This window comes from Citrus clementina, unplaced genomic scaffold (assembly GCF_000493195.1).
Source record: "Citrus clementina cultivar Clemenules unplaced genomic scaffold, Citrus_clementina_v1.0 scaffold_5, whole genome shotgun sequence".
In the NCBI taxonomy this organism is placed as follows: domain Eukaryota; kingdom Viridiplantae; phylum Streptophyta; class Magnoliopsida; order Sapindales; family Rutaceae; genus Citrus; species Citrus x clementina.
Genome location: NW_006262201.1, coordinates 39,271,096 through 39,286,543, shown reverse-complemented (window position 1 = coordinate 39,286,543; position 15,448 = coordinate 39,271,096). Strand labels below are relative to the sequence as shown.

General features: G+C 33.1%; 2 protein-coding genes and 1 pseudogene across 2 annotated transcripts; 2 read left to right on the top strand and 1 right to left on the bottom strand.

Annotated features, from left to right (window-relative positions):
• The first annotated feature begins 4,236 nt into the window (after positions 1-4,236).
• On the top strand, positions 4,237-5,336 carry LOC18041062 (zinc-finger homeodomain protein 1). Its single transcript, XM_006434516.2, has one exon. The coding sequence runs from the start codon at positions 4,466-4,468 to the stop codon at positions 5,093-5,095; it is 630 nt and encodes a 209-aa protein (XP_006434579.1). The 5' UTR covers positions 4,237-4,465; the 3' UTR covers positions 5,096-5,336.
• A 3,952-nt stretch (positions 5,337-9,288) lies between these two features.
• LOC112098212 lies at positions 9,289-10,407 on the bottom strand (annotated as a pseudogene).
• A 132-nt stretch (positions 10,408-10,539) lies between these two features.
• On the top strand, positions 10,540-11,904 carry LOC18042830 (NAD(P)H-quinone oxidoreductase subunit T, chloroplastic). Its single transcript, XM_006434515.2, has 2 exons — positions 10,540-11,038; positions 11,464-11,904. Exons 1-2 carry the CDS (start codon positions 10,683-10,685, stop codon positions 11,885-11,887), a joined length of 780 nt encoding a protein of 259 aa, XP_006434578.1. The 5' UTR covers positions 10,540-10,682; the 3' UTR covers positions 11,888-11,904.
• Positions 11,905-15,448: the final 3,544 nt, after the last annotated feature.

Sequence of the window (15,448 nt, the reverse complement as noted above, 5' to 3'; positions counted from 1 at the left end):
TCATTTATAGAGCATTGATATTGCGTGGTATTCAAATTTTTATTTTTATTTTTATTTTTTTAATGATTGGTAATATAATACATACGTTTTTTGATTTGAACCCAAACAAACATCATTTATTTTTAAAAATATTATCAGAACCATTGTTCGAGATGTTATTCAATCGATGTATCCGAATTGTGTTAATTACGTGATATATGATTTATTAACTAACTACATTTGTTTAAGAAAATAAAAACATGTTATAAACACAATACCTATCATGACAAATTGATAATCAAATTACTAAGAAATCAGAAAACATTTTGAATGATAGTGGTAAATGCAACATTACTCACAATACACGCATACACTAAGTTTTTAGAGTTTCATTGTCCATTAAATTTGAGTAGAAATATTTGGATTTTGATATCTCCATCAACTATCTGAAATCGCCACTGGTTCAATCATGAGACTATATCAATTTATTTATACCCTTAGCTGACAATTTGAATTTGAATGCCTACTAGAAAAGAAAGACTCTACATTCAATAATTAATAAATTGAATTAAAGTTATGACTAATTATACAACATCAAACAATTTTCATATTATTGATGTATTAAGATAAAGTTTGAAAATATTCGTCCTTCAATTGCACGTATTAAGTATCAATGTTTGAGTTATATTTCTCACTTGAGTAAGCTATGCTCAGACTTTGTAGGTCTTCCTAATTCTTTTCCTATTTATAACCTACTTAGCTCGAGCAATCCTCTCCGCACTTCTCTAAAGATCTCTACAATTTTATGGCATCCTCTCATATTTTCTTGGGTCAAAGTTAATACTGACGATCTATCTAAATGAAATACAGGTCCAGCTTCTTGTAGCGCTATTTATTGAGGTCCTCATGGAACTTTTCTGGGCTACTTCACTATGTCAATTGGGAATCAAACTTCATTTTATGCTATTATTTGTGCTATCGAATTTGCTTACCATAAGGGCTAGCATTAATTGTGGTTGGAACGCGATTCGATGACTGCTTATTCTTAACTAAAAAGTGACATCTTATCTTCTCCTTGACAGCTCGCACTACATGGCTCAATTGCCTAATCATGATAAAGTCTGTACGATTTTATTGTCCCCATATCTACAGAGAATGATGCCACTGACACTTTAACCAACATCAGTTTCCGTTTCTTCGATTTCAAATAATGAGATTTTCCCTCATTAGAAATTAAAAAGCCTATACTTGATGATTCTTAGAGGATACTTAAGCACCGATTTTCTTAATCCCATTATGGTTTAGTATTGTCTTTATTAGAATTTTTTTTTGTCTTTGTCTCATTTAAATGAACTTTGTATCTTTTTTTCATTTAATAAATTATACCTCTCTTGAGTTTTATTATAAAAAAATATTATTTTTTTTTAAAGAATAAAAAAAATATACTATTGATGTAACATAAGTCTAGGGATGGCAATGGGGAGGGGAGGGGAGGGGACCAATCTCCCCATACCCATCCCCGATATTTTGCATATGTCCCCGTCCCCTCCCCGTCCCCGTCAGAATTGCTTGAGAGAATCCCCATCCCCTCCCCGAATAATAACAGGGGATCCCCGAGGGTCCCCGGTCCCCGAATAACTAATAGTTTAATACATTTTTTTATTTTCGATTTTAAATTAATCATATTAAAATAAACTCATACCGCTATTGTAAGCTCGTAACCAACTTTGACAGCACATTAAGGCCTCCAATGTGCTTGGATGAAGTTTGTTACGGTATGGGCTCACAACTCTACCACTGGTGTTAAAAACTAATTCAGAAGCAACTGTTGTAATTGGAATTGCCAAAATATCTCTAGCAATTCGAGCTAATGTAGGATACCTATTAGCATTTGTCTTCCACCAACTCAAAATATTAAAATCTTCCATCCGAGGTATAACTTTCTCATCCAAATATGAATCTAATTCATCTGCAACAACTGCACAATCTCCATTGTTTACATAATCATCAAAACCTGTCATCCATTTGGTTACTTTCTTATAAGAATCCCTTGTAGATCTAGTAGAAGAACTACTACCAGTATAATCAAAGCAATAAACAGTTGGTGAAAACTTCAATTAATACACTTCAACTAATTCCCGGCAAAGGGTGACCACTTTCCCAACATACAACTATTTTGATATTTATTATTTTTAATAATATTTATAATTTTGTTATTTATTTATTAGTAATTTTAAAAATAAAAATAAAATTAAAAATTAAAATGGGGAAATGGGTAGGGGATGGGGATTCCACCTCATCCCCGTCCCTTCCCCAAATAAAAAGTTGGGTAAAAAATTTTCCCCATCCCCTCCCCGAAAAAAAAATTGGGTATAAAATTATCCCCGTACCCTCCCCAAATGGGGAAAATCCCCGAGGGTACCCGTCCCCGTGGGGATTTTTGCCATCCCTACATAAGTCACCCATTAAAATATGCAGTGTCCCTTACAACTGGACATGTTCCACTTGCAATAAAGAATATAAGGTTTGACTTATACTCATTTGTATTGCGAGTCACTTATCAAGCTTGCAGCTTCACACCTTAAATTAACTTATAACTGAACATCTAGATTTGAAACATTGGAAAATTACAATTGAAATGAGTAACTTATAACTACAAGAACAACTCAACTTTTGGAGTATGCATCAGTACGTAACTCCTTTTTTTTTTTAAAGAAAGAATAAAGAATAATAGAAATATAATTTATTACTATTAAAAACCTTTTAGGAACAGTTTTCCTAAGCACAACCGCGAGATAAGTAATGATTGTTGAAGTGGCGATGAGGGCATGCAAAACTTGGTTCTCATAAGAGGAATAATATGCTCCAAATAAATTACAAAGAAATCAAACTCTACATCAAACTAGTGGAACTTAAATACATTCTCAGAAATTTGAAGAAGAGATTAGAGAGATGATAACCACTAGTCCAAACTTTTTCCCATCTTCAACTCATTGTATATAGGGATGGCAAAAATCCCCACGGGGACGGGTACCCTCGGGGATTTTCCCCATTCGGGGAGGGTATGGGGAAAATTTTATACCCAATTTTTTTTTCGGGGAGGGGACGGGGAAAATTTTTTACCCAACTTTTTATTCGGGGAGGGGACGGGGATGAGGTGGAATCCCCGTCCCCTACCCATTTCCCCATTTTAATTTTTAATTTTATTTTTATTTTTAAAATTACTAATAAATAAATAACAAAATTATAAATATTGTTAAAAATAATAAATATCAAAATAGTTGTATGTTGGGAAAATGGTCACCCCTTACCGGGAATTAGTTGAAGAGTATTAATTGAAGTTTTCACCAACTGTTTATTGCTTTGATTATACTGGTAGTAGTTCTTCTACTAGATCTACAGGGGATTCTTATAAGAAAGCAACCAAATGGATCACAGGTTTTGATGATTATGTAAACAATGGAGATTGTGCATTTGTTGCAGATGAATTAGATTCATATTTGGATGAGAAAGTTATACCTCGGATGGAAGATTTTAATATTTTGAGTTGATGGAAGACAAATGCTAATAGGTATCCTACATTAGCTCGAATTGCTAGAGATATTTTGGCAATTCCAATTACAACAGTTGCTTCTGAATCAGCTTTTAACACTAGTGGTAGAGTTGTGAGCCCATATCATAACAAACTTCATCCAAGCACATTGGAGGCCTTAATGTGCTGTCAAAGTTGGTTACGAGCTTACAATAGCGGTATGAGTTTATTTTAATATGATTAATTTAAAATCGAAAATAAAAAAATGTATTAGACTATTAGTTATTCGGGGACCGGGGACCCTCGGGGATCCCCTGTTATTATTCGGGGAGGGGATGGAGATTCTATCAAGCAATTCTGACGGGGATGGGGAGGGGACGGGGACATATGCAAAATATCGGGGATGGGTATGGGGAGATTGGTCCCCTCCCCTCCCCTCCCCATTGCCATCCCTAATTGTATACTAAGATTTGGATAATAATTTTTTATTTTGGAAAACAAATTTCATGAAACAATTTATCACGTTCATATTTACTAAAGTGAAAGTTAGGAGAAGTATACATTGTTAATTTATTTAATTTTTTTAGCTTATATATATATATATATATATATCGTCTAACTATGACAAATTTTGTTGTTCTGACTGGTATAACTTGGGGTGTGTTCTAAATACGTGAATTCATAATCTAATCAAATTGGGTGGGGGGGGGGGGGGGGGGAATAGCACTGCTCTCTCTCGTGTCCTTTCTTAAATACACGTCACGCTCCTCCCACAATAAGGATTAATATTTTACTATACAACAAAACAAACATTAATTCTTGCTCTTTCTCTCACTTTTGCTTGTTTCATCTCCATCTCTCCTCTATCCTTCCACTTCACATAAATACAGTTACTATACCTTGTAATCCCCCTTCATTAAACAAATCAAACAAGGTGATCAATTACTTTGAATAATGGATCTCAGTTTGGTTCCTTACAAACACCAACGTCCACATCCACAACAAGAACCAAACATATTCAACTACAAAGAATGCATGAAGAACCACGCAGCCTCCATCGGCGGCCACGCCAACGACGGCTGCTGCGAGTTCATGCCACGTGCTGATGACTCCCTCACGTGCGCTGCATGCGGCTGTCACCGTAACTTCCACAGAAGAGAAGTCCGCGGCCAGCTGCTCCCGCAGCCAAAGCGCTTGTTGCTTTTCAAGGACCCTACCAAGCTAGTGGGAGCCGTTGATCGTTATGACGAATATGATAGACGGTCGGAGACCCCCGAGAGGGAGGAGGTAAATCTGAATGTGTGTCCTCCGGGAAATGTGGGTCCGGCGACGGGGAAGAGCAAGAGGCAGAGGACTAAGTTCACGCAAGAGCAAAAGGATAAGATGCTTGAGTTTGCCGAGAGAATAGGGTGGCGAATGCAAAGGCAGGATGACGTGGCACTCAACCAGTTTTGTAATGAAGTGGGTGTTAAAAGACACGTGCTTAAAGTTTGGATGCATAATAACAAGAATGCATCTCACCGTCGTAAGGATGAATCTGCTTCTCAGTCTCCGACGGAGGCGGCTCCTCCGGCTGCGGCGTAACAGACTGTTAAATCTTGTAATGTAACGATGCTATGAATTGCTGTTCTTTTTTTTTTTTTTTTTCAATTTCTTTTGTAATGGGGTAAAACTGAAGCTAGGGCAACTAAAAAATTACCCACTTTGTCATATTGTTCATAATGAGTTTATATTTTCTCTTTGTTGCGTTTAGATTGTAATCTTAGTTTTTCTTTTTTCGAACATAAATTGTAATCTTAGTTTAGCAGAGTGGTTGAATCGGATGCGTGGCACTGATGTTATGATGTTCATATATAATTCTAGTTTACTAGTTAACAACTTATTTTGCAAATCTTTTTGTTTAGATTTCGAACCATAATCAAATTATAAGTTGACAGATATTTTTAATTAAGCACATAGTTTTAGTTTGAAGTCTAATAAATTGGATTCATTACGAGTTTATTACCTTATGTTTTGAAATCATTGAAATGTCGTTGCTTTTTAGTTCCAAGTCTCTTAGATTTTGAATCCAAATTCAAATTACAATTTGAATTAAGTCATCGAAAATCTTGAGTTGTGTCTCTCTACCTTAATTTCGTTCAACTTGTTCTTGGGAAAAGAATAAAAATTTAAAAATAGATGAAATCACTGTCATTAGATGGAGACAGGCCATAATTTTGGAGCGTGCATGGTCTAAAATTTGAGAATATGGGGCCAAAAGATAGAAGGCAGAGACGAATGAAGCTAATTTGAAGTCATTGGTATTGTCATCATGTTTGGGTCCATGGCAGTGGATTGCCTTCAATATGTGCTGCCATCATGCCTTTGCTCTCAATTTAGCCGGACAAGAGTCCTATCTTCTCAGCAAGTATTCTGATTTCTGAAACTGAACACATAAATTTATTGAAATGGCCTAAAATTTAGAGTTAATTTGCAAATGGTCTCATTCAATTCCATCAGACATACTCAGGTTGTAGACTAACGTCTTTTCGTAAGTATAACATATGTACCGTTCCATTCGACTCCATTAAACAAATTTGGTTGTTCCAATTTATTAATACTCTCCCGTGCCGTGTGAATCATGCAATCAAGCACCGTAAGCATGGTACATGATAAAGTCTTAAAATACTTTCCATTCAAGGGAAGAGATATCTTTGTCGAAATATATGATCCAGACCATTGTTAGACGGGTCCGCTACGGTCAGCCTGTAAAATTTCATCTAACCCCTTATACTCTGTGTTATTTATATTTTATTTATGAATATTATAAATTTTTTGAAATATAAAATTTCGTTTAACCCCTTATACTCAATTTTATTTTATTAAAATCCTGGAGTATGAATTCACCCCTATATTAAATTCTCAAAATAACCTCCATTTAATTAAAAAATATAATTATTGTTAAAAGAATTATAATTATAATTATAATTTTATTATAATCATAAATATTTTTTTAATAGATTATTGTTATTATTAATAACAAGAATAAAAAGTATTATAATTAATTAATCTATTAACAAGAATTAATAATATTTTTTATTAAATTGTTAATAATAATAATAATTAATTATTATCCAGATTTTTTTTAATATTTGGTATAAAACTTATTTTTATAATAAAAATTGTTATTACTCACACACAAGTCACTATCTAAACGCAAGGTATTTTTCCAGTCTCCGTTCTCCTGGCAGCCTAAAAGTCCACACACGCATGAGACCCCCTTGCCCAAACAACTAAAAAAATGTTATTATAATCATAAATACGTTATAATCATAAATATGTTAATCGGAACTAGTTTATTCAAAATAAAAGTCTCCGCTCTTCTTTCATATTTTATTATAATCATAAATATGTTAATTATCATTGATTATTATTATTATTATTAACAATTTAATAAAAAATATTATTAATTATTGTTAATAGATTAATTAATTATAATGTTTTTTATTCTTGTTATTAATAATAACAATAATCTATTTAAAAAAATATTTATGATTATAATAAAATAATAATAATTATTATAATTCATCTAACAATAATTATATTTTTTAATTAAATGGAGGTTATTTTGAGAATTTAATATTATAGGTGCGAATTCATACTTTAGGGTTTTAATAAAATAAAATTGAGTATAAGGGGTTAAACGAAATTTTACATTTCAAAAAATTTATAATATTCATAAATAAAATATAAATAACATATAGTATAAGGGGTTAGATGAAATTCCATAGGCTGACTGTACGTTACATTAAATGTAATTAAATGTAACGTAGGTGGACCCTTGTTAGACATGCGTGTATATAAACATAGCAAAAATTATTGTTGTTATCATATTTATATACGTGAAAAAAAAATCATAGCAATTTAGAAGATGTCAGATAACTTTTGTTTTATGTATTTCTTATTTGTTAGGAAATTGGTGGGTGAAGCAAGACCGCAGCTAAAATGAAATTGGAAATAAAATAAAGAATAAGCACAATAGAGGACACCAGAAATTACATGGTTCGGCTTTTAGCCTACGTCCACGGGCGAAGACAGAAGGAAAATAATTTACTAGTGAAATAAGGATTACAAGTATTGTAAGATTTTAGCTCACTACCCAAAACCCCAATACACTCAATCTCTCACTCACTAGAATAAGAGCTTATAAATGCAAGCTCTTAAACTCTCTCTCAACTCCCTAAATTGCTCTCTCAATATTGGATAATTAAGCTCTTCATTTGCACTTGTATTTATAGCAAACTAGTGGCCAAGAAAATCAAAGCTGTGTTCACCAAATTCTTCATCAAAACCGTGTGCATCAAATTCAATCTTCAAACTTGTTGCAAGCTGACCATTCTTGTCAAAACTTCTAGATGCAGCCATGCCAAACACTTCTAGATGCAGCCAACTTTGACATTATTTAATTCCCCTTTTCAGTTGTTTGAGAAATGAAAAGAGTGAAAAATTTCGTCAATTTTATGTTTTTCATTATTGGCAATTGGCAAACCATTTGATGTAAGACGTTATTTTAGGATTTTAGGATTTTATTTTTTATTTTAATTAGAATCAATTATAGTATGTGATTTAATATTTTATTTCCATTATAATTGTGATTTATTTCTATTATAAATAGTGAGGCCTTATTATTGTAACCTCAGATTCAATTATTTAATAAAATATCTCTTTTTATAATTCCTTCTATGATTATTTATCAAAATCTCTCTTATAAAGTCATTTGGATTATAACATCATCTAATCTTGTTTTATGTGTTATTAAAAATATCATGAATTTATTTGATTAGAACGATATCTAATCATGTTTTGATTAAAGCGTAATCTAATCGCGTTGAATTTATCCAATACTAAAATAATATTTAATGTTTTTTATCCCAACCCTCCCTTCATTACCATCATTACCAGTTAAAGGATAGAACTAGAAAGATTCAAAAACCTTATTTTAATAAAATGTAGTTACACAGTTCATTTGTGGCTGCAACAAAGTAAAAGATAATATTTTATAATTATTACGGCAGGGAAGGATGGAGCACTCATCAAAATAGACAAGCTGATAGTGGACCTGTTTTTAGATTTCTTCCAATTTCTCAATGTAATTTTGAATTTAGATTATTTTCGATATTTCATTGGAAAAAAAAAAAAAAAGAGGAAGGATGAAAACGTATAGGTCCCTACTTTATTTGCAAGGGTAATTTTTAGGGACCTCCCCTGAAGTTTGGCGTATTAACACATAGAGAGAATATATCTAAGTAATTACGAACACCTCCCATGTCGTTAGTATTCAATTAGTTTGACTGTTAGTAGATTGTTGAAATTATAAAAATACCCTTTCCGTCAAAATAATAAATTATAAAACAAGACTTTAAGAACCGATTGAACTGTAAATTGCAATGATAAAAGGATAGTAAAATATCCCAAGCAGAGAGCTTAAAGCCTGATATTGTAAAATGATCATAAATTGTCGAATTGGCCTTCGTTTTTCAAATGATTTTTGATGTAGATATGAAACTGGGAAAAATATTTTTTTTTTAATCATTCATCAGTAAACAATAGGATAACAAGATGCAACAAAGCAAGCAAAACTTTAAAACTGCATCAAATACAAAATAATCCACACAACCCCATCCAAAACCTTAATTCAAATCCCAAATGGTATTCAATCAATTGAAACCAATCTGTTTCTTTCCTCCAACTTTTCCACCACCCAAACACACACTCCTACGAAATTTAAACCTAACATCCTAATACAGATCAATCTCGGTTACAATTACATGAGCACCGGCTTGCTTCAAAGTAGCAGCACAACCATTGGCAACATCACCATAACCGCAAACAACAGCAACATTTTCGGCAATCATAACATCAGTAGCTCTCATCAAACCATCTAGGAGCGAGTGGCAGAATCCATACAAGTTATCAAACTATTTCCCCCATTACATAATAAAACATTCGTATTTAATTTCTTCCAATATTTCAAAAATTTAATGAATTGATGGTATAAAATAAAAAATAAATAAATTTGAGATCTGAAGCAAATCAAAGTAAATTACCTTGCTATTGGTGACAGAGTCATTGACATTGATGGCAGGGAATAAAAGGGTCCCATTTTCTTGCATCTGGTACAATCTCTTGACACAAATTGTTGTTTCTTCGGAAACACCGACTAATATTTCCTTCATCTTGTGTACTTCTTGGGATCGGCCTTCAACCCATCTCTAGCTTCCCGGTCTTCTCGTAGATCTCCTCAGCTTTGACTCCCTCGTGGATCAACAACGTAGCGTCACCATCGTCGTCAATGATCAGATCTGGGCCGCCGCTGGGACCCTAGTCCAGAGCTTTCTCCGTGCACCACCATTACTCCTAGAGGGTCTCCCCCTTCCAAGCGAAGACAGAGGTGGAGTTACGTGTGATGGCGGTAGCCGCGTGGCCTTGGGTTGAGAAGGTATTGCAGGACCGTGTGGTCTTGATGTTGGCTCCTTTGAAGGGCTGTGAAGGGCCGAATCAACAAAATCATTTTGTGAAAATTTAGTTTGCTTTTGTCCAGTGATTATTACAGAGCATTGGTTAATGAAGTAATCTCTTACATTTTTCTCAGACATAAGAAACACGAAGCTTCAATTTTGATTTTTTTTTTAATTTTAAATATATGTTTACACATTTACCCTTACGTACTGACGCCATACGTATTTAGATACTAACAGTAGGGGAGGAGCTTGTAATTATGTGGATACAATCTCTCTATGTGTTAATACGTTAAACCTCAGGGGAGGTCCCTAAAAATTACCCTTATTTGCAACTATGAGTACGGTCCCATCTAGCTTTCTGTTTATTTCACTCAAGTCCCCACCGGCCACCGTCATTATTAATCAATTATCAAGGGGGTTTTCAGAGAGTTTATGGATTTTACATTTTAAATTATATATTACACAATCTGAGGAAAATTGCTAAAACCTCCAAAATTATTAATTTTGTGAATGTGGCATGAGGTCGCAGTTAAAATTTAAAAACAAAAGATTTGTGAGAGAAAAGTCCTCGGAATTTCTGGGCCACACAGAAACATGAGGCCCTGAAAACACAAATTTTCTTCTCATCTTGAAAATGGAAGCCGGCACCAATTCTCTTTTCCCTCTCATTCATGTTCATGGCTTCCACAGTATCTCCGCAATCTCCATATTCTCTGTTTCTCAAAACCCAACACGGCAGCTTGCAGCAGCTGACAAAGGAGCCCAGAGCGGCAACAGCAAGGACAAGAAGCAAAATTCTGCGTGTGTTTGCATCGCAAAAGGCTGGCAGTAACAAGAGCCAACGAAGAGCGCAGCCGGGAGTTGATACAAGGATTCATTGGGAAAACGAAGATGAAGGGTGGATTGGTGGAAGCTCATCATCGTCACACCAAACAAACCAGAATTTTAATGCTGAAGAAGAGCAGAAGAATCTCTTGGGTGAGAAGTTCGCTGATCTTTTAGACAACTCCTCTGATTCTCATTACCAGTAAGTTTGTTTTATTATTATTATTTTTTATTCCATTTTCTTGTTTCACTTTTTCAATATATATTGCTCATCCAATAGTTGGTGATTTATTCACAAATTCTACTAATTTATAATTGTACATTTATATATTTGAAATAAACTTTGTACATGTGCTATTTACTCTATTTGGGGTAGGGAAACTTCTCAACTTAATAGCTTAAAATTATTAAGGATTCGATATTAGTTATAACTAGTAAGTATATGATGATTTACACAATTTCACAATAGATTTCTTACAAAACCGGCCGAATAATACAAAAAAAAAACCTGTAAGATGTAGTTAATTCGAAACGTAATAAGTTCTCTTTGAAAATTATTGTTAGCCTCAATGTTCAAAACTCAAGTAGCTGGCTAGTATCGATTAATAGTCAATATATAAAATTCAGGTTCTTAGGAATATCACCAAGCGCGGATTTGGAAGAGATAAAATCAGCTTACAGAAGATTATCAAAAGAGTACCACCCAGACACAACATCACTTCCTCTAAAGGCTGCTTCTGAGAAGTTCCTAAAGCTAAGGGAAGTTTACGATGTATTAAGCAATGAAGAAAGCAGAAGGTTTTATGACTGGACACTTGCTCAAGAAGCTGCAAGCCGAAAAGCTGAGAAGCTAAAAATGAAATTTGAAGATCCTTATGATCAAGCATTGAAGAACTACGAATCAATTCCGGACATGGTGGATCGATTAGGAGGAAGAAATATAGAGCTGAGTGACCAAGCCATGACAGCTCTCACCTTTGATGTTGTTGTTATTATTTTTACTTTTTGTTGCATTATTTATGCGCTGTATTTCAAGGAACCATATTATTAATGGGGATGGTTCCCACAGATATAATTTGTTGCTTAGTTAGTATTTAACAATCTAGACTCTAGAGGAATCGTATACATATTAATATGCATGGAATGTACCTGAAGGTAGGTGTATATAACAACATTTATAAGAAGTCCCTGAGAGCTGAGGTTATTGCAATGGTGAAACAAAACTATTCATTATAATATTCGGTGGAGAACATGACATCTCGCCCATTTGTTTTTATTTTTCTTCTGTATTCTGTTACATTTCTCCCACATTTTATTTCATGTATTAGCCTATTGGGTTGAAATAGAACTGAGAAATGTAACGCAACGAAGAATTTAACTGTATAAATATGTATAATTAAGAAATTAGGTAGATAGTAACGTAGGAGTCGAAATATATTAATTAAATGTGGCCTAAGACCTAAGAAAAAATGTTGGACGATAACACTTGCTATCTGTATGTAAATTATATTTTCTTTGTTTTCTTTTTTGGATTACTAATAGTTTTTTTTTCCCCTAACCTATAAGTTTGTTTGTACAGAGATTCCGAAAAGTTCTCCTAGATTTATTTTACCAAGAAAAAGGAAAACGTATTTAAAAAAATTGCTTTTAAGTCCCACGTATTACTCTTAAATATGTTCAAGTTACAGACTATATAACTTTTGATACGTAGGTCCCACGATTGAAAATCCTGAACTAAATGAGATATTTATTTTTCAGGTTAATATTGGATTAACCTTACGTGAATTAATAATATTTAAATTGCTTTCCTTACTTTTGAAAATATACCCTCAAAAATTGTTACCTCTATTATTTTTAACTATCAAAGGGGTAAAATAAATTTATAAATTTTCCTAACAGTCAATTAAGAGGAAAAAGACCAAGCTGCTATGTAGGCAAATTTTTATAGCCTAAATCTTTCTAACATTTTAAAACACGCACAATTTTTTTAAATATTTATAGTAAGCCCCAAATGCTTTAACAAATTTTCATTTTACCCCAATGGATACCAAACCCTTGGTCATGCGCCGCCATGGAAACCAAACCCATGGCCACGTGCAACCAAGGCAGTCAAATCCCTGGTGGCCTGCGACCATGGAAACCAAGCCATGGCTGCACGCGGTCAAGGCAACCAAATCCTTTGCCACATGTAGCCATGCCAACCAATATTATGGTTGTTAAAAAAGATATTTTCATATTTAATAAGTTAATGACAGTCAATTGTTAAAATTAACTATTTTTAGGGGATAATTTGATATTTTAAAAAATAAGGGGATAATTTAAAAATTATCAATAATTCACGAGGGAGTAACTCAAAATTTACATTTTTTTTTTTCAAGTTGGCTCGAGTTTGTCAATTGAAACCAATTGGTTTTTTTACTGCTCGGTTCCAATCCAACAGTTTTCCAAATTTAAAAAAGTAAAATAATAATAATAATAATAATAAAAAGAATAAAAGAAAACGAATAGAAACACAATTAAAGGAAACTCTCGTCTCCTCCCAAAACGGCAGCCAAACTGACTCGTTTTGGTGTCATTTGACGCGTTTTAAGTTCTGAAGTGTATGAAGACATTTTTTTTTTTTTTGTCTTAACCACGAGGTATCCTAAGAAGTGCCCCAACTATGGGAGGCACTTTTAAGTTCGTACCACAACTCAGATTAGAAGTCCCTGCTCAAATCGGGAGGCACAAGCTAGCTATTACATTTATTCTGCTCTTGCTTAGTTATATATCTTTAGCCAAGCTTACGATTGTTTAATAATCCTCGCAGCTGAAGACGGAAAACTTATAGCTTTGCTCATTCGATCATTGAATGTCCCAAAGTGTTTAAATCTCGCATGATGTTAGAGTGTCAATCCTTGCATAAGAGGTTGTAGATTAAACATACTTTCTGTTCGTAGGATCGGATATGCATAACTGTTACATTCATCTCAGCGGTGTAAAACTGTTGTTTTGAACTTATTTGTGTACAAATGTATAACAGCTAGCCTATGCATTTGGGGCTTACTCAGCCAAAAGTCTTCGTATTAACTGCGTGCTATTTTGAGATCTAAAACATTTCCAAATCTTTATTTATAGTGGAAACTGAGAATTTGATTGCGTGCGTATGAGAATAAAATTACAAACTTCTCTACTTAGGTTTTCAATAATGATCTTCTTCCATATTATTTAACTTCAATAGAGACGTACATGGGTGCCAGATGTGCTTGCAAGTGGAAATGCTGACAGCGGTGTCAATTTTGTTGGACACGTTACATTCTTTTTGGTCACTATTGGATAATTTGCTTTTGTAAGCTACGTAAACCATAAAGTCTAATAAATTGGAGGGTTGAAATTCAACCAACTTCATTCAATATTTCTACAATGTCGTTATTCAGAAACGGGTTCGATTCTTTTATCTTCAACTACGTTGGCTATATTTGTTCATCGGAAAAGAATTTATACCGTCCATTAAAAAGCAAATGAATAAAACAAAACAACGATCGATCGACAACTTTTGCTCAAAGTTAGTGATTGATAACTAATCATACGCTATTGTTTCCCATATCTGAATTCACTAAGATCCAATTGTCAATGTAATAAATGCTGTAGTTGCAGCGATGCCAGAAAGTCCTATGCAACAGACGAAAATCATTTCTTAATCTCTTAAGCCAACTAGAAAAGAAATAACTTAGTTACATATACTTACTAGTTAAACCTTTGTTAAATCAACTTAATTTCACTTTTATGGGTGTTTTAAAAAAAGTAAAATTATTTTGGAATATTCCAAGAAAGGGATAGATAAACCTATCATAAGATTTGAGTATTGTTCTTCTTTGTTAATACCTGCTACCGTTTTTTAATTAGCTGTAAAGCTCACCTGGCACCTGTAACACTAGGGGTGTTGAAAAATAGCAGGACCTCTCTTCAGCAAAAAATGTGTAATTGCAGCCAAAGTCAAACTTAATTTGACTAAAATATTTAAAACTAAAAAATATTCTGATAAAAATGCCTCTAAGAAAAATATAGATTTTCTTTGTTTCGAAATGATTCCTAAAAGCACAAAATTATTACACAAACGATTTAGGAGGGGACAAAGATTATTTTAATTCTTATTAAATGTAATTAAAAAAAAAAACTTGTATGAATGCAATGATGTATTTTCTCACCATTTTAAATTTATTTTGAACAAGTAATTATGTATATCCTAGATTTAATGGGCCATAATTGATTTGTTCTGTGTGTACCGCTTGCTATATCGATCTATCAATTAGTTTTTGAGCATCACATTCGAACTACACACGCACTGGTTATCAAAAATGGACTTTAGAATAAATTAATTTACTACTTAAATTATAGGTAAATTGTCAGTTTATCCTCTACTAAGATCAATATATCGCTTATTCCCCTACTATTTTTATAATATCCAAAAACTACTCTAACACAAATATTTTAAAGAAGAAGGGGGATCAATGGGCATTTTTATAATATCTTATTATTAATTTTTTTTCACATCCAAATATATGTTTTTATTTTTAATACTTCCAATTTTTATTTTAATTTCTATTTATTTAATTTATAATAAATAAAAACA

Bases quoted from the DNA above. Each gene is read 5' to 3' on its own strand.
- LOC18041062 (XM_006434516.2), top strand. From the start codon at position 4,466: ATGGATCTCAGTTTGGTTCCTTACAAACACCAACGTCCACATCCACAA.
- LOC18042830 (XM_006434515.2), top strand. From the start codon at position 10,683: ATGTTCATGGCTTCCACAGTATCTCCGCAATCTCCATATTCTCTGTTT. The intron at 11,039-11,463 runs GTAAGTTTGTTT...TATAAAATTCAG, and splicing joins TCCTCTGATTCTCATTACCA to GTTCTTAGGAATATCACCAA.